Below are 27,289 nucleotides of genomic sequence, written 5' to 3' on the forward strand. Positions count from 1 at the left end.
CTACCGCATCCCAAAACCAGTCCAGCTCGTCCCCGCCTCCCTAACCTGTTCTTCCTTCCACCTATTCCCTCCTCCCACCTCAAGCCGCACCCCCATCTCCTACCTACTAACCTCATCCCGCCCCCTTGACCTGTCCGTCCTCCCTGGACTGACCTATCCCCTCCCTAACTCCCCACCTCCACTCACCTTTACTGGCTCCATCCCCGCCTCTTTGACCTGTTTGTTTCCTCTCCACCTCTCCTCTCCTCTATCCATCTTCTGTCCGCCTCCCACTTTCTCCCTATTTATTTCAGAACCCCCTTCCCCTCCCCCTTTTCTGATGAAGGGTCCAGGCCCGAAACGTCAGCCTTTCTGCTCCTATGATGCTGCTTGGCCTGCTGTGTTCATCCAGCCCTGCACCTTGTTGTCTCGGATTCTCCAGCATCTGCAGTTCCTACTATCTCTGATATCAGTAACATCAGTTTTGAAGTATTAGAAAAAAATAGAAAACACAACCAATCGCTAGAGCCTAACAGCCTACAAACTAAGGTTCTCCTAGCTGTGGGGATAGTGGATGCACTGATGTTCAAAAATTTCCTAAATTTTTTGAGTGGTCCATGCTTGGAAGATACCAAATATACACCATTATTCAAGAAAGGAGGGAGAGAAAAAACAGGAAACTAAAGACCAGTTGTCATGACATGAATTGTCAGGAAAATGCTGGAATATATTTTTAAAGAAGTCTTAGCATCGCACTTAAAAGATCACAGCATATAAAATATGCTTTTACAAATGGAAAATGGTGCTTGACAAATTTATTAGAGTATCTTTTACGGATATAGCCAGTTGGATAAAGAGGAGTCAGTAATGCCGTTCATTTGAATTTTGAAAAGATATTCACTTTGGCAGCAAAAAGAAATCAATTTTTTTTCCACGAAGTAAGAAACTTTTAAACATTGATTTTCAGCATCACCTTGGTGCACTCAAACAAGGAACACAGAAAGACACCATGCAGACATAGCAAGCAACAAGAGGGTACTCTACTGAGTGTACACCTCAGCCATTGTGTAAACTCAATATTATTATAATTGTACAGCTCTTGGACGATTTTCCCTGCCTGATTAATGCTTGCAGTTGGAAAGTTGAAAAAAAAATACAGCCTTCAAATAACAGCTTCCATCAAATTGAGAAGACTTCTAGCCTCAAATGTAAGCCAACTATTTAAGAAGGGATGGGGAAAAAAAACCAGAAAATTACAGACCAGCTAGCCAAACATTTGTCGTGGGGAAAATAATCAAGTCTATTATAAAAGATATAATAAAGGACTGGACAAAGCCAGCATAGGGTTATGAAAGGGAAGTCATGCTTAACAAATCTACTGGAAGTTTTGAGGATGTATCGAGTAGGTTAAATAAGGGAAAACCTGTGGATGTGGTGTATTTGGATTTTAAGAAGGCTTTTGATAAAGTCCATCATAAAACATTAGTGGGAAAAATTATATCACATGGGATTAGGGAATAATGTATTGGCATTGTGCAAGAACTGGTTGACATACAGGAAGCACAGAATGGGAATAAATGGGTCTTCTGCCAAATGGCAGTCAGTGACTATTGGATACCGCAAGGATCAGTGCTTGGGCCCCAGTTATTGCGAGATTTGAGAGGGGGGCTTCAAGGTGTTTTTGGCATATTAAGTGGATGCGCAAACACACGGCAGATGCAGTACAATGTGGCTAAATGTGAAACTATACATTTAGGTGTAAGAAACAGAAGAGTATGACTTAAATGGTGATGAAAGTAGACAGGCAAGTGCAGAAATCAATTAGGAAGGCATATGAAATTTTGGCTTTCATAAGGCCAGAGGAAATAGGAACAGGAGTGGGCCATTTGGTCTCCTGAGCCTGCTCCGCCATTCAATACGTTGATTGCTGGAGGATTTGTGTTCAGTAGGTATGTCTTACTGCAGTAATACAGGGCTTTGGTGTGACTACACTCTGAGTATTGTGTGCCTAAGAAAGGAAATAATAGGCTGATACTAGGATGACAGGTATGTCCCATGAGGATAGATTGGTTCAACTGGGCCTATGTTCATTCAAGTTTAAGCAGATGAGAGGGGACTAGATTCAAATGTACAAAATTCGAATAGGCTTGAACAGATTAGATGGAGGAGGGATGTTTTTGCTAGTAGGGATTTTAGAACTGGGGACAGAGTCTCAGGATACTGAGTAGACTATTCAAGAATGAGATGAAGAAAAGTTTCTTCACTCAAAGGGTAATGAACCGGAGAAATCCTTTAATACTGAAGGTTGCTGAGACCAGGTCACTGAATATATTCAAGAAAAAAGTGGATACATTTTTAGATTTTAAAGCATGAAGTGGTATGGGGAGAAAGCAGGAATATCACATTAAGACAGAGGATCAGCCATGATCAGAATGAATGTCAAAGCAGGCTTGAAGGGTCAAAGGGCTGAATGGTCTACTCTCCCTCCTAGTTTCTACGAATCTATGATTGTGTGCCAATACACATCCAACTGTGTTTGGAAAACATTTTGACAGCTATGAATTCTGCCTCAGCAGCTAAGACGATCCGTAATGTTCGAAATAAAACAATCCAAAGCGTTCTAAACAATAAAGAAATTGGAATCGTCTTCCAATATTATTAGAGTCTTTAACAAAACAGTCCTGGATCTGGATCTGCATCAAAAACCAATCAGTTCTACGTTGAGCCATACCTCACCTGTGTATGAAGTTTCAGCAAAGTTTGTCCAGACTTTGATTTATCATTTACAAATACACTAACAAAATTGGGTGGGAGGAAACATTACTTCAACGGTGGAGGCAGTACGGAAGGAAAATGGCATGTGGGCCTCTATTATAAGGGGATTGATGTTCAAGAATAAAAACATCTTTCTGCAATTATGTAGGACTTTGGTGAGACCAGACGTGAAGAACTGTGGGCACTTTTGATCTCCCTGGAGACAAGCAGCAGTGCTCACTAGATTGCTTCCTGGGATGTGAGGGTTAGTCAATAATGAGTTGTTGAGTAAATTGGGCCAACCTGCTAGAAGTTCTGTTTTCATCCACAATGGTCTGACAGGAATGCTCGAGACGTTATAATCTAGGGCACAAGCAATATTTATACAATAATTAATGTATAATTAGGTGAGAACTGGGGATACATATATAATGGTGGGAAAGGGAATCTTGTGGTGCAGTAGTAGTGTTCCTACCTCTGAACTATGAGGCTAGGGTTCGATCCTGACTACTCCAGAAGTGTGTCATAACATTACTGAGCAGGTTGATTAGATAATAAAATGTCCACATAAAACAATGGGAAAGGGGCTCTTGGACTGCAGTTGCCGTGTCCCCTACCCTAGAACAAAAAGTCACGGTTCAAGTCTCAACTGCTCCAGAGGTGTGTAATAAAATCAACAAACATGGAGAATGCTGTAAAAACTCAACAGGTCTGGCAGCATTTGTGGTGACAGAAAGAGTCTGATATGACTCTTCTTCAGAACTGGAAGGTGTTAGAAAATAGGCTCTCTTTTATACATTTGACTGAGGCAGAACAGGAACAAAAATACAGATGGGATGCAGGCCCAGTGCAAAAGACAAAGCAGTTATCGACCATGAAGAAAGAAAAAAAGATGAAAAATGGATGCAAAGTTGTGAAAGGGAGTGAATTGGTCCCTTCTACTAAGTGCAAAGTAAACAAGACACAAACACAACAGGGCTGTGGCAGAGTTAATATGGAGAGAATGTAAGGAAAGTGGAGAACAGACATAATATGGGCCTTCATATAATACGGGTTCTTAAATTATTGAATTCATTATTGAGACTGAGACTATAAAGTGCCTAAGTGGAACATAGGGTGTTTTGCTTCATTGAAACATTCAGCAGGCCCAGGACAGGAATATTAACATGAGCGCAAGATGGTTTCTTGATATGGCAAGCAATTGGGAAGTCAGGGTCATTCCTTTGGACAGAACTGAGATGGGGAGGTGAGGAGGTGATAAGAATGATGGAAGAATTGACCAGGGTATCATGGAGAGAGCAGATGCTGTTGAATGATATCAGTGGGAGGTAACAGAAGTGACAGTGGATGATCCTTTGAACGCAGTCTAGCGAGTTGGAAAATGAGGACAAGGGGAATCCTATTGATGTTCTGGAAAGGGAAGGAGTGAGGGCAGAAGTATAGGCGATGGGTTAGACATGGCTGAAGGCCACGTCAATCACAATGGGTGGAGGGGCATGGGAGATCCTCAATTGAGGAAAAAAGGTGAACATGGCTGAGGCTCCCCTGCGGAAGGTGGCATTAACAGAACAGATGCAACGGAGATAGAGAAACTGGAAGAATGGAATGGGATCCTTGCAGGAAGCAGGGGGTGAGGAGGTGTAATTGAGGTAACTGTGGGAATTGCTGGATTTGTGATGGGTATTGGTGGCCAGCCTATCTTCAAAAATGGAAGCTGTGAAGTCAAGGGAAGAATCAGAGACAGAGCATGTCAAAGTGAGAGAAGGATAGTAAATGGAAGCAAGAGAGCAGGATGCAGCCTCAAAAGGCATCACTGATGTATTGGAAAAAGATTTATAGGTGTAGGCCCGAGGTCCACAGCCCATGAAGATATCTGGGGCCCCACGCAGATAACTACGGCCACACTTTTGACTTAGAGGAAATTAGAGGAGTTAAAGAAGTTGTTCCAACTGATAATGAGTTCATCCATGTGAAGGAGGGTGCAGGGAGTCTGTGACGGCCTCCTTTCAAGGAAGAAGTAATAAGCCTTCAGACCATCCTTTTGGGGATGGATATTGTAGAGAGATTGCACATCAATGGGACAGCTGAGGCAGCTAGGGCCAGAAAACTGGAAAGTATGGAAATAATGTAAAGTGACAGCAGAATCACAAATGTAAACAAGGAGGGACTGGACAAGATGGGAGAACAGAATTAAGATAGGAAGAGATGAGTTATGAACAGGCTGAAATGAAGGGTTTGCCATAGCAATCATGTTTGTGGATTTTGGGAAGGAGATAGAAGCAGACTGTGTGGTATTGGGGGACTATGAGGTGGGAAGCTGTGCAGGAGAGATCCCCGGAGATGAGGTACATGACAGTACTGGAAACTATACCATGATATTCAATAGTGGGATGATGATCCAGACAGGAGACAGGTGGTCTGAGAGTTGGTACACAGCCTCTGCCAGGTAGAGGTCAGTATGCCAGACAACTGCACCACCTTTATCATCAGGTTTGATAACAAAAGGTCAGCGTTGGTATTGACGGCATGGAGTGCAGTAAGTTAACAGGAAGATGGGTCAAAGTGGATGAGAGGGGCAGAGAAATTCAGGTGGCCAGTGTAATATCAACAGTTTGCAATGAAGAGATCAAGCGCCAGCAATAGGCCAGAGGGAAAAGTCCAGATGGAAGAAGAGTATTGGAGATGGTTGAAAAGGTCTGTGCAGAGTGGGGAGAGGAATCCTACCCAAAGTAGGCATGAGGGCGAAGATGACGGGAAAAAAAATTCAACGTCATGTTGTAACCAAGATTCATTCAGGTCTGGTTATAAAGGTATAAAGTGAAAGTCCTTTGCCGAGTACCGATTGTACAGCAGAGGGGGAAAGGTCAAAGGGTATGGTGAATACAAGGCAAGAAGTGGGATTGGATGGAGGGATGAAGTCAGAGGGTAGGGGAGGGGAAGGAAGATCCAGAGGGTCTTCTCTGAAGAGGTTGATTAGCAAATATCTAAATGAAAATGAAATTCCGACTTGTAAACCATTTGCCTGGATTCCATTAAACCAACCTTCTGGTGTTTAACAGCTCAAAAGAATGAGTGTTTTCTTGAAACATCCACGGTTCTGAAGGGACTTGACAAAATAGATACTGACAGGTTGTTTCTCTTAACAGGGGAATTTACAACATAGGACATGGTCTCACAAAACAGAGGTGCTTATACAGGATTGAGGTGAGGAATAATTTGTTTGTTCAGAGGGCTGTGAATCTTTGCAAATCTCTGTCCTATGGATACAGGTTACGGATGCTCTATTGAGTATGTTATAAACTCAGATGGATTGTTGGCCTCTCAGGAAATCAAAGGATATGGGGAGCAGGCAGGTAAGGGGATTTGAAGCAGAACATCAACCACAATTGCACTGTACGATGCAGCAAACACAAGCTACTGTATAGTCTACTCCTGCTCTCAGGTTCTCAGCGGGTTTCACTGTCAAAACAGCAGAAATGTTGTTTTTCTAGTAATTTAAAAAAAAAACTTTTGAACAATAGACTGCAAAATTTCATTAAAATATTTATTTCGAGATTGCTACCACCATCAATTAATTTGCCTCATCTTCTGTACTAACAACTCTTGTTGAGGCAGAGTCGGTGGGAGAGGGGGCTGGGAGTCCAGCTTGATTAGAAATTTAGTTGTTCATGTTTTGTTATAAGCCCAGTGTGAAGCTGCAAAGCCTGAATCAAATACAGGATCCAATGCACATTTGCGCTTGCATTTCCCAATTATTTGGTTACAATGGGGAATAGATGGAAGACTGACCATGGAGGTAATCCTTCATTTAGTGACCTAGTACTCATGTCTACCTCTGAAGAACATTAATTGCATCCCTGGTGATGTACAGAACAGGAGTGTGGAATGGACTAGCTCATGAACATTTCCAGCATGAAGTAAACATCTAATTAGCAAAGGGTTGCTGCGCATTATTTACTGTGCTGGCACAGGATCAGAATCACTGTGCACTCCACAGTAAGTGTACAATGTGATTTCCAAATTAAGATTTCACGTTACTTTTACATGAATTTTTAAAAAATTCTGAGGCACTTTATTGGAAACTTCTTGCCCAGATAGTTCCCTATCTGATGTAGCTGTGTTCTGCTAAAGAGCTGCCCTGTCACCTATATTTGGTCTCATTAAAGTGCAAATGCCTGTTTTGACGACAGTAGTATTAACAAAAACAAAAATCACAGATTTGTTACAGCACAGGAGGAGGCTATTCAGCCCATCATGACTGCACTGGCTCATTACTTGAGCACATTACCTCGTGACAATCTTTTGCTTCTTCCCCCTCACCCTTACACATTATTTTCATTCAAATAATTAATCAAAATTCTCTTCAATGCCTCAATTGAAGCTGCCCCCACCACACTTCCAAACAGTGTATTCCATACCCTCACTACATGTTGAAGGGGAAAAACAAAATCCGCAAGCCACTTTTACTTCTTTATCAGATCACTTTGAATCGATGTCCCCTCATTGTTCTTTATACAAGTGGAAGTAGTTTCACCTTATCTACAACATCCAGCCTGTTTATGATTTTGAAAACCTATCAGATCTCCTCTTAGCTTTCTACTCTCCAAGGAGAGCAGCCCCAACTTCTTCAAATGATCCTTATAAGAGTGCAGAATGGTTCCAGGGATGAGGAACTTCTTTCTCCAATGTATTCACATACTTCCTATAATGTGGCACACAGCATGTGGACATTACTCCAACTGAGGTCTAACAAGTGTCTTAGACAAATTCAACACCACCTCCTTGTTTCTGTAGTCTGTTCCCCTGTTGATAAAGTCAAGGATACTGTTCTCTCTACCTGAGCTGCCACTTTCAATGACCTGTTCACATGTACATCCAGGTCTTTCTGCTCCAGTACCTCGCTTAGAATTGTACCCTCTATTTTATACTGTCTTTCAATGTATTCTTACCAACATGCATCTCTTGCACACTTCTGTGCATTGAAACTCATCTGCCATCTATCTGCCCATTCCACCAACTTGTCTAAGGAAGGATCCCAATACCGCCCCCTCCACCTGAAAAATATCCATTAACCATTACTCTGTTTCCTATCACTTGGCCAATTTTGAATCCACTTTGCTACCGAATTCTTTATATCACAACTTAACTTCCTTCACAAATCTGTTATGTGGCACTGTATCAAACACCTTCTGGAAATCCGTGTATGCCACATCAACACCATTACCCTCATTGAGCTTGTTACCATCTCAAAAACACACCAGGAAGTTAGTTCAACACGATTTCCCCTTTAGAAATCCATATTCATTCTTCCCAATCAACCCACCTTTTTCCATGTTACTATTAATTCCAAATAATTGCCTTCAGAAGATTCCCCACCACTGAAGTTAGTGGTCTGTAAATGCTGGACTTATCCTTACAACCTTTCTTGATCAAGCTGCAACGTTTATAACTTTCCAATCTTCTGGTACCTCTATGGAGTGTGAGGAGGACAAAGACTGTGGTTAGTGCTCCCGTACTTTCTTCACTACCTTTGGACGCATCTCAGCCAGTACTGTGCCTTGTTAGCTTTAAGCACTTTACGTTTTCCAACACTTTTGTCCTATCAATTTTGAACTCTTTTAGTGACTGAGCTCCCTCCTCTGTCACCATGGCCTGGATAGCATCTCTTTCTTTGGAAGAACACCGTAAGCAAAAATGCTGCTCCCTTTATCTCCAAGTGTGAACACCTTACAACTACTTACTGACAAATCAACATGGACCTCCCTTTAAGACCAATGTCACTTAGGTTTGTTGTTAAGCAGACTTCAAAACAACCATGATTCCTGTTGTTTTACCCCCGTATTAAAAAGACACAGGGCCTAAACATACTCATATATACGTCACAACAGCAACAAATGTAAGCACATGTTTTAAGAGAAGTTGAAGACAAGAGATTGAAGTCACCAGTGACATCAATAAAAGCTATATGAGAGTAAAAGCTCATTCTGGTTGATACAATTAAACCTGGTGGATAGAAGACAGTTATTTCAATCTAAAAGATTTACCTTCATATGTTCCAACTTCTAGAAGAGTACCACTCTCCTCAAGGTCAAAGAACTCCTTCACTGTGAGAAAGTTGTAATCAACACCAGGAACTTCTCCCTCTCGAGGTGGTCGAGTTGTGCCTTGATGGGGAAAAAATACAAAATGCTGATTTTTAAAAAGGAATTTTTAATACTTGTCAGTAGGGGATTTTTCAGGCATGCTGTTTTTTTTACATTTATTGGACTTAGATATGCCTTTCCTTTGTCTAGCACCTGATGGTAGAATTGCTGGGGAAACATATAGCCAATTTTCTTGATTTGAGGAATTGACATCTCAAGTGAACTGGGAAACTAATCTACCTGCCTCTTATTTAAAGATTTTCCATTCCTGATCCTTCCTTATGTTTTCTATTGTTTTGCTCAATTAAATTGGGCAAGATCCTTCTCAGTCCTTCACATTTTACCCTTCTATCTTACCAGTACAGCAACCTCATCTTTAGTTTTGTTCACTTTAAAAAATCCTGTGTGTTGGCCGTTTCCCCGTTGTTCTCATAGTATCATGTTATCTGTCATACTTCAATCCCTGAAATTAAATGAAACAATACTTCCTTCACGAATAAACTACAAATGCACTGATCCAGGATTCAATCTTTGTTGTGAAATACATTCTCCATTTTGACTGCAAAAATTACTTTTAACCCTGTTCATTTGAGATTGTTAAAAATCATCGCATGTTAATATTTGGGCAATCAGAGATGTTAATCAGAATGTGGCAGGGCAGGTCAATCTTAAATCCATTGCTTAGTCACCTGTAATACTGAAACAGTCTGTGCCCATATGCAGCAAAACCTGTATAACATCCAGGCTTGCGCTGATGAATGGCAAGTAACATTCACACCACACAAGTGTCAGGCAATGATCATCTCCACAAAGAGAATCTAACCATCTTCCCTTGACAGTCAACGGCATTTTAAGTGCTAAATTTCCACTATCAACAGGGGGTGACTCTTGATCAGAAACTGAAGCACATCAGATCCTATGAATCCTATAAGTAACTCACTTCCTGACCCGCAAAAGCACAGTTAGGAGTGTGATGTAATACTGTACATTTGCCTGGATGAGTGCTGCTCCAAGCTCATCATCGTCTAGGACAAAACAAGCTGCTTGAAAGGCTTCCCATTCAATACCATAAAAAAAAAACTCACTTACTCTACCACAGATGCAGTAATCGGCATGTGTACCATCTGCAGAATAGACTGCAGCAACTTCCCAAGCCTCCTTTAGCAGCTCTTTTCAAACTCAATCTCCATCACCTTGCAAGCTCCTCTAAACCACACATTATCTTGACTTGGAACTGTGTCACCACTCCTTTACGTTCACCGAGTCACATGTCTGCAACTTCCTTCCTAACAGGATTGTAGGTGTAGCAACACAACATGGGTAGCAGCACCTCAAGGTGGCAGCTCCCTGCCACTTTCTCAAGTGCAATTAGGGATGGGCAACAAAGGGTGACCTTACCAACAATGGTCACAACCTAAGAAGGAATAAGTCTTAACATTATTTCCATTTCTATTCCTTAACCTTACAGGAATAGATTACATTTTCACATGAAACCAAAGCATACTTTTGTAGCAGCTCACTGGGGCATCCAATCTTTTAATCTTGAAACAGTAAAGCAATTAACAATAGTATTCTGAAATGGCAAACTAAACATTTCTATGTCGTGTCTACAAAAGAGAAGAAATTTTGCAATGAGGGTAGGAGAATCAGGTTGTTTATTTCCATGGAAAACCTGTTCAGTTATAAAACTATCTACAATAGAAAGCAGCTGCCATGACAGGTACTGGGCTGGATTTCTGGTCTTCCGTTTAAGATAGACTTGTTACAATTTAGAGAATGCTTGGGCCCCAGCTGATATGAGGTTAATATAAAACAAACAGAAGAACCAAAAATATAAAATTAAATCTGATATTCTGACTTCCTAAAAAACGATAAACATCTTTAAAAACTGTACAAAAAACCCAAACAACTCTATTTCCAAAAGTCAGTGCTTAGAAGATCCTGCGCACACAACTTCCCTCCCTGTATCCCCCAAAAAAACACACTAGAAATATCTGTAAACTAATATCAGTGTTTGAAATAAATAATTAGATCAGAGCGGTGTTTAAAAGATCAAATAAAGGTTCTGTGGGGAGAACCAGAAGAAGAAAGTAAGTTGTGGTTGTAATTAAAAGTCAACTCTGCTGGATTATCTAATCCGTTAGTTAATTTGCAGAGATTTATTTAAAGAGAAGGCTAACATAACTGGAATTCAAAGTTTCCCTTACAAAGTTCAAAGTTGTGGTTAACAACACAGTTGTCAAAATTTATTTGAGCATCATATCACAGAACGATTGCAAAAAAATAATCCTACAACAATGGAGTCCTGATTTGTTGTAAAGACATGATTTATATTGAACAGTTTCGTTGATAGCAAACAGAACAACAGAAACACAATTTGGCGTGTGCACTTCTTTTAAAGGTGCACCTTAATGAATGGGGGTGGGTCCATTCCTGTGAGTGCAAAATCACTTTGCTCATTCATTGAGACAGACTGAGTCACTGTCAACACGGGTTCTGAATGTTTGTGTTGCCAGCACAGCTACAGAAACTATCTCTTCCAGTGTTGTGCCGACTCGCAGAAGGCAGTGCTGTCATCTTATTTACTTTGCTGTTGTGAAAGCAGGACTGCCATTGATAAAGTGCATGCCCTGCAAGTATGTCAGGACATGCCAGTCTATGACATGGCTAATCACTGATAGCATGATTTCTAAAGAAAGGTGGAGTTAAATTTGCAGTTTAGCTGAAATTGTCAATTTCACACTCCACTTCAGCTGATGCTTAGCCACTTCAACCAATCTTGCTGGCATTTCTGAAGCCCCATTCATAATGAAGCAAACCTGTCTGCATCCACATGACGTTAATGTCAGTGGTTAGTTCTTCCTCTAATACTTTTGGAATTGCAAGGCTTTCAAATGAAAGGTAAACCCACCTGATATCAACTATCTAGTTTTGCTTTTAGAGATGGACTGTACAGCAACTGTTCTATATCCTGAGGTGCCTTCTGCAATTACAGTTTTCAGTATTTTCTATGTCAAATCAATTTTCATAAATAAAATGGAGCAAAACTAACATGTGCCTCCATTTAATCCAAACTGGCCACAAAGGGACTTTTCACTAAATCACAAGTCTGCAATTTTGTGCATATATTGTTGACAGTTCTAGATACTGATGAACTTTGTAGTTTTCTTATATATTAGCCTATGTAACATATATCACGAAAGGGTACTGGCTGATCAAATATATTTAAGTTTATTTACAACACTATTTATAAATGAACGTTATCACAGTCAGAGATTAAGTTCTGTATTTACTGGTGTTGCAAACACAAATAACTAACTAAAGGCACTACATGGAGGCTATTGCACAGGGAGTGACTACAGGTGAAGTGGGTACCTTGATTATGGAACATCAGTCTTTATACATCAAGTAGCTTTCTTCAAAGGTCTGGCTGGTCTGGAATCTATGCCATAACATAATATCTTCTGTTCCCTTTAAGAACGGGAACCCTTTTTTGATAACGTGCACAGATGCATGTAGATTAATTGTGTCTATACAATCAAATAACATCTTAATGGACATAATGTGAACAGATTTGGTCCTTAAACAATAATCGCGATTTGGCATGTAGCTTCGCTCTACAGCATCCTATCGTTTGTTGTAAATGTGTGATTGTTGTCTCGCGTGGAATTTTAAGTATCTGGATCACCAGCATGTGTGATGAGTGGCTGATACGACTTTTGGATATTCTAAAAAAAAGACTGTGGATGCTGAAAATCAAAAACAAAAACAAATTGCTGGAAAAACTCAGTAGGTCTGGCAAACGGTTGGATTTCTTGTTTAATTTTTCATAGGATTTAACCAGTGCTCAATACAATATACTGTGACCTAGGCTGGACATGACATTTTTTGTATCTTTCCATGAAAATTGAATTCATCCACTTGTTCTAGTTCAATTTGGAATAACTGCCCGCGTGCTTGTTGATGACGCTCATGCCATTTTCTTCCTTCTTCCCAACAGTGCAATGGTCAACACGGTTGGGTGGTGACAATGTGGTAGGGAAGGACTGTGTGGATCAGTGTCTCAAATATGAAACAATGGCTGTTGAGGGTAAATGTCTGGAGAAACATTATGAATATATTGAATACATCTGGGCAAGTCATTTTACATCTAATGACAGTGGATTTTTCAGTATGACCAGAGCGTTCTGCAAATCCATTCAACAGGAAGCGATGAACAGGTGAAGGTAATATGTTGATCATCCCGTTTCCTACACATTTCCTTGAAGAGTGCCCTAACATAGACAGAATTTGCTGAGACACACTGAACAAAATGAATATGGTAGTCAACAACCATTGTGTTAGTGGAATCCATAATTTGTCTCACAAAAGGGAATTTGGTGAAATTAATCAGTTACCAAAATGTAATTCTGCACCATATCTCAGAAGGCATCTTGTGTGGAAGCAGAGGTTCTCTCAATTGATGAGATTTATGGAATTGATCAACTGAGCAAGTTTAAAGCATCTATGCCCCTATTAATGCTGGGCCAATTTTTTTTTTAAAACTGCGCCTAGGTCATTAAATGTATATGGATTGGCATTCCTGACATAGAGTTTGTGGAATTATGAATTGATTGCCTTTAACTGTATTCTTCGGGTTGTAGTTCCTCCCTGAATGGCCAGAAAGAATGTACTAGCTTGAGGAGCCGCTGAATGTATTCAGGCAACTTATCATCATTTAATGTAGCTTGCTGAATCCACTCTTCTCAGTTCTGACCAAAACACGCAAGACTGATACTGCAGTATTACAACTGAGGGCTAAGATTAGCAAGGCGACATAATATGTAGATCCATGCATGGTGGTAGACTGAAAATAACTGGTCCTTGTGTTTTGACAGCTTAAAACTTTCAGGTGTCAATCCTGAGGAATGTATTGGCATTTAAGAAATATATTGCCAATGCATGGGATTTTCAGATCATTGGAAGCAGTTAACCTATCTGTGTTTATGCACCACACTGATTCAGTGTCATTTTCATGTGTGTCTCTCATGTAAGATACTTAAAGTGACGATATCTGTTCTTGGAGAAGTGTCAGCTTTGGCATATAGTGCATGGTGCTCACTCCTTTTGTGGTATGTCACATGGATAGAATAAAGCTTTTCTGATGGCATCCATGTGGTGTGTTAAGTTTACCATATCCAACTGGGGTCTGTGAGCTGAAATATTGTGGCTACCTCTTAGGATATGGTTGACATGCTTGAGAGCCATGACTGGAACTTTGAAAGCTTCTTCGGCATTACTCCTCAGTTGACTGTTCTTTGCAAGTTGTTGCGGAGTATTGTGTTTGCACTTTGGAATTTTCCTGAGCAACAGACCTTGCTACACATTTTAGCCCAATGTCCTTGTGAAAGACATAGCTTCCCTGTGTCATTAAATGCTGGATGCTGTCTTGGTAGGTGAGAAAAGTCACACCCTCATACAAGATTGGATGTTCTGCTTAACCTGTTGATAGCTACAAATAGCTATTTCAGAATTAAAAACCATCTGATGCAGCTGGTCTGGTACAATTTTCTTGAGGTTGCAAGCTTCTTCTAGCTCAAATGTCAATGGTGTATTCCTTAGGTTTGTCCAAAAGGACTTTTCTGAAGGATTTGATGGGTGCAGAAGCAATGACCAGTTCCATTAGCCTTTCAGCTAGATTAGCTTTGGTGCAATCACATCCCGTACCTTTGTCAACACCCACCTCCAATTTGGTGCATTACTTGGCCTGACTATCGATAATGTGACATGATGGTAAAATAGCAGAACCAAAAATGACTGCGAAAGGCAAGCCTTCTAAGTATAGAAAACTGCTCTTTTCTGTTTTTTTTTAAATTCTAGGAATGCTTTTCTTTTAAGCTAAGAACAATCCTTCTATCAACCATTCAAAACAAAAAATCTAAAGTTGTCCAAGGCCACTTGGAAACAGTACAACTTCAAAAGAAGGGTAGAGTACTCACAGTGCTCCGGAACAAATTTGTAACCTTTAGTTTTGTAGCTTTAACTTAAGCTGTGAACTCAGAGATGGATGTGTGACTGTTAGGAAAAATAGACATTGCACAACGTGTCTGCCAATTTTTCAGTCTTCAGTGACTTCTTACTGCCATTAAATAGCTATCATGACTGGCACTCAGAGCCATTCACTGTCACCAATGATAGCCTTATATGGTTTTCTGTATGTTAGCCCACTATATCACAGATTCTTTATGATTCAGCTGTCTTAAGTTTGTTTACAACACTGACTATTTACAAGGCTATAATATCACAGAATTACAGAGTCTGGATTTAGTGCTTTTTGTTTCTGCACATTACATACACATTTCTAACTGACAGAAGACACTACACTGACTCCATTACACAAAAAGAATGACTGTAGGTGAAGCAGGTACCTTTCAACTGGAATGCCATGTTGTTATGTTATCTTAAAGGTATAGTCCTGTCTGGTCTGAAAACAATGCCACAATACAACAGAGACTATTTATAGGGGGGAAAAGTCTAAAATAATGGTGTTTGCAGTATTGTGTTACCCTTTGGGATTTTTTTAGGTGACCGAACTTCCTACACTTCAGCCTGATGTCGTCTTGTGACAAAGCTTGCTTAGGTCATGAGAGGCTGAACACTGTTCTGGTGGGTGACACAAGCCACACCTCATACAAGATTGGATGTTCTGCTTAATCTGTCGGTAAATGCAATAGTTGTGATTATTTTTGTTAAAGTACAAGGATTCATTTCGTGCGTCAATTTTAGATCTTTAAAAAAAATCTTGATTTTACGTTTTGCATCACAGAATCTGACTTTTGCTCATCATTTCAAATTGTTTGGAGGTCAGGTACAGTGTTACGTACATTAGCCAGACTCTCACATCTGACACCAATTACCTGTTTCGATGGAAATGGGATTAGGCTGTTGATTAGAGGGAGAGAAGGAAGGAAAGGTGCACACAGTCACACAGATAAAGCATCCCTGAACAGGCACAGAGCTGCAATGACAGGTCAGGCAGTATTGCTGTTTTTAAGGGTATATCACTTTTGAGGAATAACAAAAGGATAAAAAAGAAGAATATGATCATTTCTACCTCTACTGATTGAGTGAATACCGACTGTAGCTTCAATAATTGATGAAAAAAAAGGCACTGAGATTTGATATGTACAATTAAAGCATTCATCCTGCAGTGATGGAGGAGAGAAGTGACATATATATTTCAAAAGGTACAGTCCAAAAACACAATATTGAGCATTTGCTTGTATGCCATGTGCATCTGTGGTGGATCGCGTATGGGCAGATGAGCTACCAAAGAAACTGAAACATTATGGGATATTCAGTTTTCAAACTAAGACTTACTTCTTTATGTCTCAAGGAGAGAAACTCAGACATCAGACAAAGAAATAATCCCAAATGCTCTTGGTAAACGTAACAGCAGGAAAGCAAAAGCTGAACATGGCTTTTCTCCGTGCACGCCTAATGTAGTCAAGCTTGATGCCCTGGAATGTGCAGGTCACTCTTGAAAGGCAGCCTCACATTTGACCAATTGTTGCACTGTGACATTCAATGGACCTGAAATGACAGGCACATCTTTCCTCATGTAGAAGGATAACAAGCTTACAACTGGACACACGCCTGACAGATGGCATTTCATGTGGTTTTCATAAACCATCTGCAAATGCAACAATGATACAAACTTACATAAACGCATTCAGGTCAGCCACACATATCTATATCATTTGAGCATTTACCAGATATCAAATTGTTTTTGTTATATGATAAATACTACAATAGCTGCACATGACCACAGCGAAAGAGAAGGGGAATGAGATCAGACAAGATTGTCTCAGTCAGAGTCATAATACTAGAACAATGGGGAGATATAATACTAGACCAAAAAGGTCGCCCATAAACAATATTTAAGTTTCTGTTCAGTGTTTAATTATATTTAAAGTAGATGGGAAACCTTATGAGCAAATAAAGGGGGCACTCAATAGAGTACTGCCTCTGCCATATTGTGTTAACTTGACATTATTACAAGTATCCAATTGTTCCTGGAGGTTACTTACTGCCTGGTTGTTATTCCTTGACAAAACTGAAAGACAAAATCTTCCATTGCACTGAGAACGCTTCTCAATCCAAATCTGAAAACTTGATCTAAAACCTCTGCTCGCATTTGAGAGCTATGACAAATTGCGCCACAGCAGATAAGGCAATCCACAACATTTTAAAACAAACAACATTGAGATCCAGATCTTCCAGTTTCTGGATAGCCAGAGACCACGTGTACTGACAGGAATGCTTTAGATACCCTCAGACGTCCCAACCTACTGACTATGTACTTATTACCTTAGAAGTTTAAACTTCTCATGGGCAATTACACTGAGATTGGAAACCTCTTTAAAAAAAAAGTCCCCAAATCTTAGTTGAGTCAGATGGTACAGATTTAATAATTTGATTAGTTACCCAGAAAATCTTTAGAGGAATCAGAATCTGTTCAAGCTCCTCGGTGACTATAAAACTGACCCACCACCCAGACACTCACACTGATCACCCTTGGATATCTGACTAGCTGACACCTGATAAACCCTACCCAACACTTACCCAACCCACCCGAGCACCTGACCTACCGACCTAGACCTACCCCCTCACTCCCCCACTTATCTGCCACCCTATCTACTCAACTACAATCTGCTTACCAAACCCCTGCCAACCTACCTCTTCACCCAATTATCTGCCACCATATCCCCTAACTCACCCAACTGCCATCACATCCCCTCACTAATCACCTGTCAACCTAGTCCTTCACCCATATGGTTTAGACACTTCCCTTTTCTCCATAGTTTGACAAACTTTATTTAGTTTGTCAAGCATGGAATATGACAGTTAATGCTCTAAAAAGGAGACATTGTTTGGCTTCCAATGCTGAGTCTGCACTGCTCCCCTGATCAGATACTCTCTGCATTTCTCAAGAGGCTACACTCTGATGTTTAGGCAAAAAAACTCAGAGCTACAGGCAGAGTTAAGTTAAAAAAGGGACAGGGTGGTAATCTGACTGTGATCACCATGGTTCAAAGGTTCAGCCCTTCAAACAAAACAACCCAGAACATTCTAAAGAAAAGTCAAGTTTGCCCAATCTCTGAACATCAACGCATCCTTTAAAAAAATTCCAGGATCTGGATCTTCATTTCAAAGCCACAACTTGTAAAATTCTCATCCTCAGTTACAAAGCCCTCCATTTGTCAGCAATCTTCCCCAGCCCTATCAAGCTTCTCTAAGTCTGGGTTCTTAGATATCCCTGTCTTCAACTGCTCCACCACTAGTGGTTAGGCCTTCATCTGTCCAGGTCCTAAACTCCCTCTAATTCAGTTTTCTTCTTTATGACATTCATTAAAATTGTACCTGTTTGACCAAGTACTTAGTCATCTATCCTAATATTTTCGTATGTGGCTCAGAGTTATATTTACTTTAATAATGGTACTGTAAAGCACATGTGTTTTACTATGTAAGAGCTGCTCCATAAAAAGAAACAGTTTGTTGTAGGCATTGTTAATGGAGATCAGATTTTATAAAAATTAAGAATGGTTGCACACTTTACCAATTGTGGTTCTATTTAAATTGGTCAAAATATTTCAGAGGCATTTTCAATGCAACAAATCTTTTATGTCTACATTTTACAAATTCAGTAATACAATTCGGACTACCATTATTAAAATAGTTTTTAGGTGCAAAATCCTAAAACCAAAAGAAATAGAATGTGATAACTTGAACAAGCACATCGCAAAATTAATTTCACCTATTTTTAGCATTTCACAAGAGTAGTTTAGCTGGTTACAGTGGCTGTTTCACTAATTATACTAACATTATAGAATTTGAGAAAAATTATTTAAAATAGTTGATCATTTTCCTTTTACATTCTTGTAGTTATGGATTTGCTCATTGTATGGCGTTTAGGTAATGGTAGTGGGAGGTGGATTCTTGATTAACAAGGGATGAAATATTAATCAGAGATCGGAGGGGCCAGGATTGTATCAGCCATGATCTTGTTGGATACTGGAGCAGGCTCAAATGGAAGTGAACAAAACATGCGTTGTCATTAAAAAAGGACATATTTGCTCGATTTGCCTTCAATTTGAGAGTTTGCAACTTGACTTGAGATGAATGATGGTGATTGATAGCTACAGCTTCAAGTTAGATTGTACCTTGACAAAATGGCAGCCTGTGTAACGAAGGTGAATAATCAATTTGTATCTAATTTATAATCAAGTTGATCACAGCATGAAAACTGTGATTACAAGAAATGGCATAAGATTACAACACCTGCATTTTTTTTTTGGCAGATTTCCTGACATAATGTAACAGCACTCAGCCTGGGAGAGCATGAGAAAGAAACCTGATGTGACTGGCTCTGCTGGTTACTAACTTTAGAAATTAAGACATCTGACTTCTTTCTGGAAGAACACCACTCCACAGCAGGACTGACTTCACCAAACAAAAGAGTCTTGTGGTTTTCTGTAGGGACTTGTCATCATTTTACATGTCTGTTGGGGAATAACATTAGGCCGATTTAATGCCTGCAAACATTCTGGTAATGTTAAAGAGTGATGTTCTACAATTTGGAAAGGCACAAACCAGAGAAATTTTATTAGTAACTAATCTCTGAAGTATTATTTCCATTCCAGCAGCAAATAAGCAAAAGCAGTCAATTTGAAGGTACTGTGACGTATTGCTAATCCATTTTTCATAATTGTTAGATATCTAATCAAAATTAAAATATTTATACTTTATATAAAACTTATCTATATACAAAGGCATAAATATGAAACTGAATTCTGCACTCACAACAATTATTGGGAAAAGGGTCAATCACAATTCAACTAACCCGAGTTTTTGACGGTACTGATACAGATTGGATTTATTTTCTGAAATCAAGTGAGGTATTTAATTGCACCAAATCAAACCTGAATAAATATGCATTTTGATGCGTTTTATTCACGTGTAAGCCCATCTAACATAAACCTGAGAGTCAGGTTCTTAATGAGTCAGATATCTGGAAGTTTATTAACAACTACATACACTAACATGACATCTGAAAATTACATCCACAGCCTAGATTTTAGGCCTACTTTGATTGCTATTATTATATACATAGTTGACTGGCTGACTCAATGACCAGCTAGCTGGCTGTGTGTCTAACAGGTTGACAGATGGAGACATCTTAAACTACAGCATCACACGTTGTGATGTCACTAGCTGTCTTCAAAGTATAGCAACTTTGAAATCTGTGCAATTTATAATAATTTTCTAACAAGATCATAAAATACATATTAGCAATGGCAATTGCCAATGCTGAAAAATCTATAAATGATTATGTTTTTGCTTTCCACTACTTTACGTGAAAGTCTAATTCACACTGCTCCTGCCATAGGTCAAGTTTGCTATTTACTATTTTAAGCTGTGCATACTTCCGAATTTAATATTATGCTGTTACATGGAATAATATTCCAGATTTACCTTTTGTACAGTTTGCTGTCTTATATAACTATATGCTGTCCTCTTGGCCATAGCCTCCCAAATAACCGAATCTCGTTAAACCCATTCAGATTTCTGATAGCTGCTGCCAAATGCAGGGTAGTTTATACAATTTGACAAAGAAACTGTATAACCTGGAGATTTAGTAAAATCAGGTGTGACGGTCATCTGTTGAGAGTTTGATGCTCTTATTTTAAAATTTAAAATCACATTTCATTCTGGGGATAATGACTTTGAAATACATTGAAAGACAGAGTTATACAGCACGGAAACAGACCCTTCGGTCCATGCCGACCAGATATCCTAAATTAATCTAATCTCATTTGCCAGCATTTAGCCCACATCCCTCTGAACCCTTCCCATTCATGTATACCCATCCAAATGTTGTAATTGTACCAGCCTCCACCACTTGTTCCTCAAACTTGATACTTGCTTTGAATAATGCTTGTGCTCTTTCAGAATCAGTGATGATTACCTACCCTTTCTGACAGGCATCCTATTTTACTTTGAGTTTTAGTGTGCAGTTTTTAAAAAGAGCCACCTATCACAGAGGCTAGTAATTACTGACCTCAAGCAAGTAGATGCACTTAACCTCATTACTACGAAAACAAAAACTAGAGTTAAATGAAGTTTTGTTAAATTGATCTCACGGTAAAGTGTAATTGAATTCTATTGACAGTTTATTTTGTAGTTATGTATGATCTGCTCAAAATAAAGATTTTTTTTTATTTAAACAACAGTAAATAGCACATTTTCCTGTGTTAAATGATTTCCAGTCACTCTCCAGTCTGCCCCAGAATCTCAACTTTTACTGCATTTTTCAGCCACCTCCACCATTTTCTGACATAGCACAACATAGATCAAGTGAGGTCAAATTCAACATCTGCTAAAACAAGATCACTAAGGCAATAACTATCTGTATGGTACAAATGGAGGTCATGTCCAGGCTGCCAGCTAAATAATGCACATTTAAATAGAAGTAAAATGCAAATTTGAATTTCACAATAATTGGAATGGCAAAACAAAATCTTCCATCCAGAGCAGGCAAATCCATGCAAGACACTCCCCCTGACATTAATACATCTAAAATCAATACAGTTGGAACAAGTCTCTAATATTTTTGCTATACCTTGTGCAATTATATGTATGAAGTTCATTTTTCAACAAATTAGAGTAAAATGCTCTCCTTACATTCTTATAAGCATTGGAAATTATCTACCAACTCAGAGGGAGTGAAAAGATTACTGGCTAACACTAAGCTGCAATGTTGAATGTCTCAAGTATGGATCTTTCCACTAATTGTATTGGCTGCGCTGCAGCTAAATGGATACCAGTGCAACTTGCTGCTGCCAGGTACAAATTGGATGGGTTCAAGCTATTCAGCTTGCTGCACCGAAAGTAGCAGCAGAGAGGACAGGACGGAAGGTTGCATTTTGTGTGAAGCATTGGACAGCTCTTTCCTGATGGGCATGTTACCATATTTTAAGACCAAGTGGCTGACCTACATTTTGTGGGAATAATAAACAATGGTTCAGTGGCCAGTGCAGTCAAGGGGCCACGTTATCAGGACAGAAACTGCAAACATTATCACACAGTAAGCAACAAATAAAACTGAGGAAAACATAGTGACATTGAAAAAAGTTTCTTCAGTGCAAAATTTGACCCTTATGTGATATAACAGTCCATTCGGTAAGGCATGGTGCTAATAAAGTACTGTGGGGTTTGATAAATCACAATAAGAAATGCTGGATGGAACGACAATCTACACAGCACTAACTTTAAGAAGCCAACTTGTTTTTTCTATAATTGGATTCCTTTTGAGGGTGGGGAAAAAAAACTGGAGGCAACATGACACTTTCTGCACAATAAATTATTTAGCAAGATTTTGAGGTACTTATAGCTATGGTCTTATTCCAGTCTGATGTAATTTTATTAGATATTCTCCTTAGAGCAGAGAAGAAAGCAAATGTGGTAAAATTACACGAGTCTAGTTCTCATTGCACAGCTCTGCCCCCTTGTTCTAGGCCTCCTTCAACATAGAAAATAATTTCTCTCTATTTCCCCGTCCAAACTCTTTAAGTATCTTAAACATCTCAACAAGATCCCCCTCAAATCTTCTCTACTGACCGTAATGCAAGTCATGTTTAGAGGGGCTCTACTGTCACAGTGGTAGTGCCTACCTCTGAACCGAGTCCTAGCTGACCCGGAGTCATGTCACAGCATGACCAAACACGTTAATTAAAATAAATGCAAGCCACTTTAATGCAACAAGATCTGGAACAATTTGCCTGTCGCCTCAAATGAAAAGGGAAAAAAAAGCAGTGAAAGGTTTCTCCGAGGAGCTAAATGCTACCCTTTTGATACCCTGAAGACCTGGTGTAGCAGCTTCACTGAACATGACAAATTAGTTTTGAGGGAGGTTAAGCAAATACTTTGCATCCCACCATTGCAGTATTTCACAGTTTCCTCCTTGATGCAGTCCTGTGAAACATTCTTTTCCCGCTTGTAACCAAGTCTCATGCAATTGTTCATTAACAATGGGGCCCTTTAGCAGGCAGGTGTCAATTTCAAAATAAATCAATGTAATTAATATTTCTAGCACTACTTTGAGATTCCGACAAGCTTTCCCATGTTTTTGTTTATAGCAGTGACCAGAGTGGATCCGAGTAATTGAGGAATATTTTTTGAATATGCCACATTGGGATAATAGCCTTCTCCCTCAGTCAGGATGCAAGTGCACTAAACATGGCTAATGCATAAATTGATATTGAAGACATTATGCTAGCAACACAAGGTACCTAAATCAGATGGAAAAAGATTGTTTTATATAATGCCTTATAATTCTCAAATAAAATCTTAGGAAGCTGTACATGTGTATCAAACAAGCAGCAACCATTTTGAGGATAGCAAAATCCCATAAAGCAGCAATAAGATTCATAATCTGCAAAGCTATTTCTGGTAGTGATGGATGGAAAATGTTAACCATGCTACCGGCTCTTCTCAAACTGTCTTAGAGCATTTAATGTTCAAAAGTACCAAGCAGCCAGGCAGGAGGTTGGCAAAACATCCTGTTTGAAGGACAGCTTCTCTGACAATGTGCAGAACTGTACTGGAAGAAAAACGGCTAGATTTCTGCATCCAATTCCTAAAATGAAATTCCAACATAGCACAAAACTTGAGATAACAAGGTGTAGAGCTGGATGAACACAGCAGGCCAAGCAACACCTGAGGAGCAGGAAAGCTGATGTTTCGGCCTAGACCCTTCTCCAGCATCTGCAGTTCCTACTATCTCCATAGCACAAAACTTGGTTAGGTTATCAAACTTTCAGAACAAAAAAAAACTTTCCTCTTGTGCCCAAAATTGAATGAGCTCATGAAATTACTGGTCCAACATGATATGGTTTCCTGCATCACTAAACAGTATTTCAAGTTAAGCTCAGCAGCACCATATCCCAGGTGTTATAAATTTAAATTGGAAGTATATTAACTTTATTTTTATGTAAAAATTTATATCTTCATTTCACTGAAGAAATTGTTCAACTTGATTACGGACTTCAATACAAAATCCAAAGTTTAAAATCTAATGTTGCAGCTAACAACTTGGTCTATAAATTAGAACTCCATTGGTTTAAATATTTTGCACATAATCTTCACAGCACCATTCTCTCTCCCACCTTCCCTGACACATACAGAGGGATCAGGATGTGCAGGTCCACAGATCCTTTAAAGTGGCAACACAAGTGGATAAGGTGGTAAAGAAGGCATGCAGCACACTTGCCTTCATCGGTCAGAGTATCAAATATACAAGTTGGCAGTCACATTTCAGCTGTACAAAACTTTAATTTGGCCACATTTGGAATAGTGCATGCAGTTCTGGCACCCCACGATCAGAAGGATGTGGATGCTTTGGAGAGGGGACAGAGAAGATTTACCAGGATGCTGCCTTGTCTGGAGGGTTTGAGTTACGAGGAGAGGTTGGATAAACTTGGATTGTTTTCATTGGAAAGACAAAAGCTGATGAGCGATCTACAAAATTATGAGAGGCATAAAGAGGGTGGATAGTCAGAGGCTTTTTCGCAGGGTGGGAAGGTCAATGACAAGACGGCACAAGTTCAGGGGAAAAGTACATGGAAAATTTTTCACACAGAGGGTGTGGGTGCCTGAAATGCACTGCTAGTGGAGGTGATGGAAGCAGGCACATTGGCAACATTTAAGGCATATCTTGATAGACACATGAATGGGAGGTAACAGAAACTGCACATGGGTAATGAGTAGGGAGTCTAAATAAAGATTAGGAATTGGCACAGGCTTGGTGGGCCAAAGGGCCTGTTCCTATGCTGTTATTGTATTGTATCTACTGCTGTCAGATGACTATAAGCCATATCACTAATGCTTCCTGGCTATTTTACATGTTACTATGATTGCTTTGCTTTCTCCATTCATGATTTGAAACTTTTTCGACTAACTTTAAAGAAGCTAACCACCTTAGAGTTATTCAAGACACCAACTTAAATATTTAATCCTGTAAAATAAGAACATTCATAAGGAACTCTCAAAATCATCAATATCTCTCAAAAAATGAATATGGTGCACTAAAAGTTTTTAAAATGTTGTTAACGTGATGATTATTTTTAGGTCTCTATTCGACTCCAAATAAAGAGCAGTGGCTTTTTCTGTGCATCCCTCATCAATTTAAAGAAGTTCAAAAACTAGCGAACACCCTTGGTGTAGAATTACTAAATTCTTCTAAAGTCATAACAGTTTCTTGGTTTGATGATTACAAATAATATCTTGTTTCTTTTAACATAGTCAGTCTCTTGAGATTAATCAAACAGTGGGTCCAGCCTGCACAGCGCCTCCCTTTCATTAATCCGAGGAGGTATTTTACCACCTGCTAGAGACAAGGAGGCTCGAACCAAACAGTCTACAGCCAGGATACTGAATACCCCAAACTCATCTTCTATCAACTCCTGTTATACAAATTCCTTTCCCTGAATACAAAACAGAAGTGGCTTGCAATAGATTAGTAATTTAGTTTAATGCGCTACGCATTTGAACACTATGACCGAAAGTAGTCCTTTGTTCAGGGACAATGGTGTAACATAAACATTATGTCGTAACTGCTTAACAGCTGATTTTTTTTCTCGAGTCATCACTACTGAATACACATGGACGCTGGCACCAAATGTGATCAGTCACCACTAGTGGTGCAGGTGGCCATTTACCCTGGGCTCAATGGACTGAGCATCCCTGGCCTGTAGATGCTCTTTGACTGTGGAACAACGTCTGTGCCTTCTATACCTTTTGATTGTCCCTCTTGCTGGTATTCTGGAACCCTCTTTGCACTGTTACTGGTGAGTGGCCCAGAACTCCCAGGGCTGCGAAGTAAGAGGAATTGGCTCTGCAATGTAAAGTGGCAGAGGTGTCTGCTGAATTACACTGTTTAGGATATTTGATGATTTAGTCAGAAATATTATGGATTAGTGCTTTTTTTTAAAAAACAAAGCTGCTGTCACTTCAATATCATGGGATGACTGGAGCAATGCAAGAATCATAGATTCACTGGGCTGCCAACCAAAGATCAATCTTGCTTCTTGTTTAATAGACACAGATAATAACAGTAGCTTACCCAAATTAAAATGGATATATCACCCCAAAATTAAACCAAATTGGTAATAATAATGATGCTGCATTAACATCAGGGCAACAAAGACATTGAAGATGCTCATGTTTTGAGGACTAAGGGGGTTAACAAGCATGAAACATCTCACTCAGCAAGATGAAGTCCACAGTTAATAATACTTCAAGTTATTTGCGCAAAATTAATATTGACACTGACAAATGTAATTTTGCTTCCTGCAATGCAGCATTTAGAAAGATTATTGTGTAAAATAAAAAAACTCCCATAGAAAAAACTGATTCACAATGATATTTACCCTCAGTTTAACGTTAATACAATTACGACAGCTATTAAGAAGCACTAGGTGTATAAATGTTCTTGTAACAAACCAAAGGTTAAAGATGAAACACTAATCATCAAATCAACAGCTGTTTGCTCCCAGCCTCAACATCAGTCGTCAACTGCTGTCGACTAACTCCCAAGCACTGCAGACAAATGGGAGCGTCACTGCTGTGAAACAGCGCCTCTGCAATCCGCTGCAATTCAAACAAACAATCACCTAATGGTGCTTTTAAGTTGCCTAAATCCAGTTCACAATGTTTTGACCTGCATTCCACCTCTTAAGCCCTTCCACAATGCATTCAAAACAATACGTGCGAACTTAAACATATCATGCCTGGCCACCATCATTTGAAATACAATTCTGGCCAGAACATTAGCTTTCAACACTTCCTAGAACTGAATATCCAACTGCAAGTGAAACAAAAAGGGGAAAATAAAGTCAGATTTCAGAATGTAATCAGCCTGAATAGACTTGACAATCCTACAATAAAGTAATATTTGGAATGCTGTGTGTTGTTGTACGATTTGGAATGGGCCCTATCAGCGAATGCCTAAAGTCTGCCCTTCTTTCGCTGACAGTCTGAAATACTATCTTCTAATCCAAGGACAAGGCACTGCCAAGTGTGAAAGGGGAAGTGTCTTCAGTGAAGTAAGCAACAAACTTTTTTTTAAAAAAGAGATAACAAGGTGCAGAGCTAGATGAACACAGCAGGCCAAGCAGCATCAGAGGAGCAGGAAGGCTGACGTTTCGGGCCTAGACCCTTCTTCAGAAATGGGGGAGGGGAAGGGGGTTCTGAAATAAATAGGGGGAGGCGGATAGAAGATGGATAGAGGAGAAGATAGGTGGAGAGGAGACAGACAGGTCAAAGAGGTGGGGATGGAGCCAGTAAAGGTGAGTGTAGGTGGGGAGGTAGGGAGG

The 27,289-nt window shown here is 39.6% G+C and overlaps 1 protein-coding gene across 3 annotated transcripts in view; it reads right to left on the reverse strand.

Annotated features, from left to right (window-relative positions):
- magi1b (membrane associated guanylate kinase, WW and PDZ domain containing 1b) overlaps positions 1-27,289 on the reverse strand; it is a 416,356-nt gene that overhangs the window by 96,455 nt on the left and 292,612 nt on the right. For all 3 annotated transcript variants that reach the window (XM_048606419.1, XM_048606418.1, XM_048606417.1), the window contains exon 3: positions 8,778-8,897. In XM_048606419.1, coding sequence (XP_048462376.1) covers positions 8,778-8,897 — 120 coding nt within the window. The remainder of the gene's footprint in view (positions 1-8,777; positions 8,898-27,289) is intronic.

The sequence above is a fragment of the Rhincodon typus genome, chromosome 16 (genome assembly GCF_021869965.1).
Source record: "Rhincodon typus isolate 14 chromosome 16, sRhiTyp1.1, whole genome shotgun sequence".
NCBI lineage: Eukaryota > Metazoa > Chordata > Chondrichthyes > Orectolobiformes > Rhincodontidae > Rhincodon > Rhincodon typus.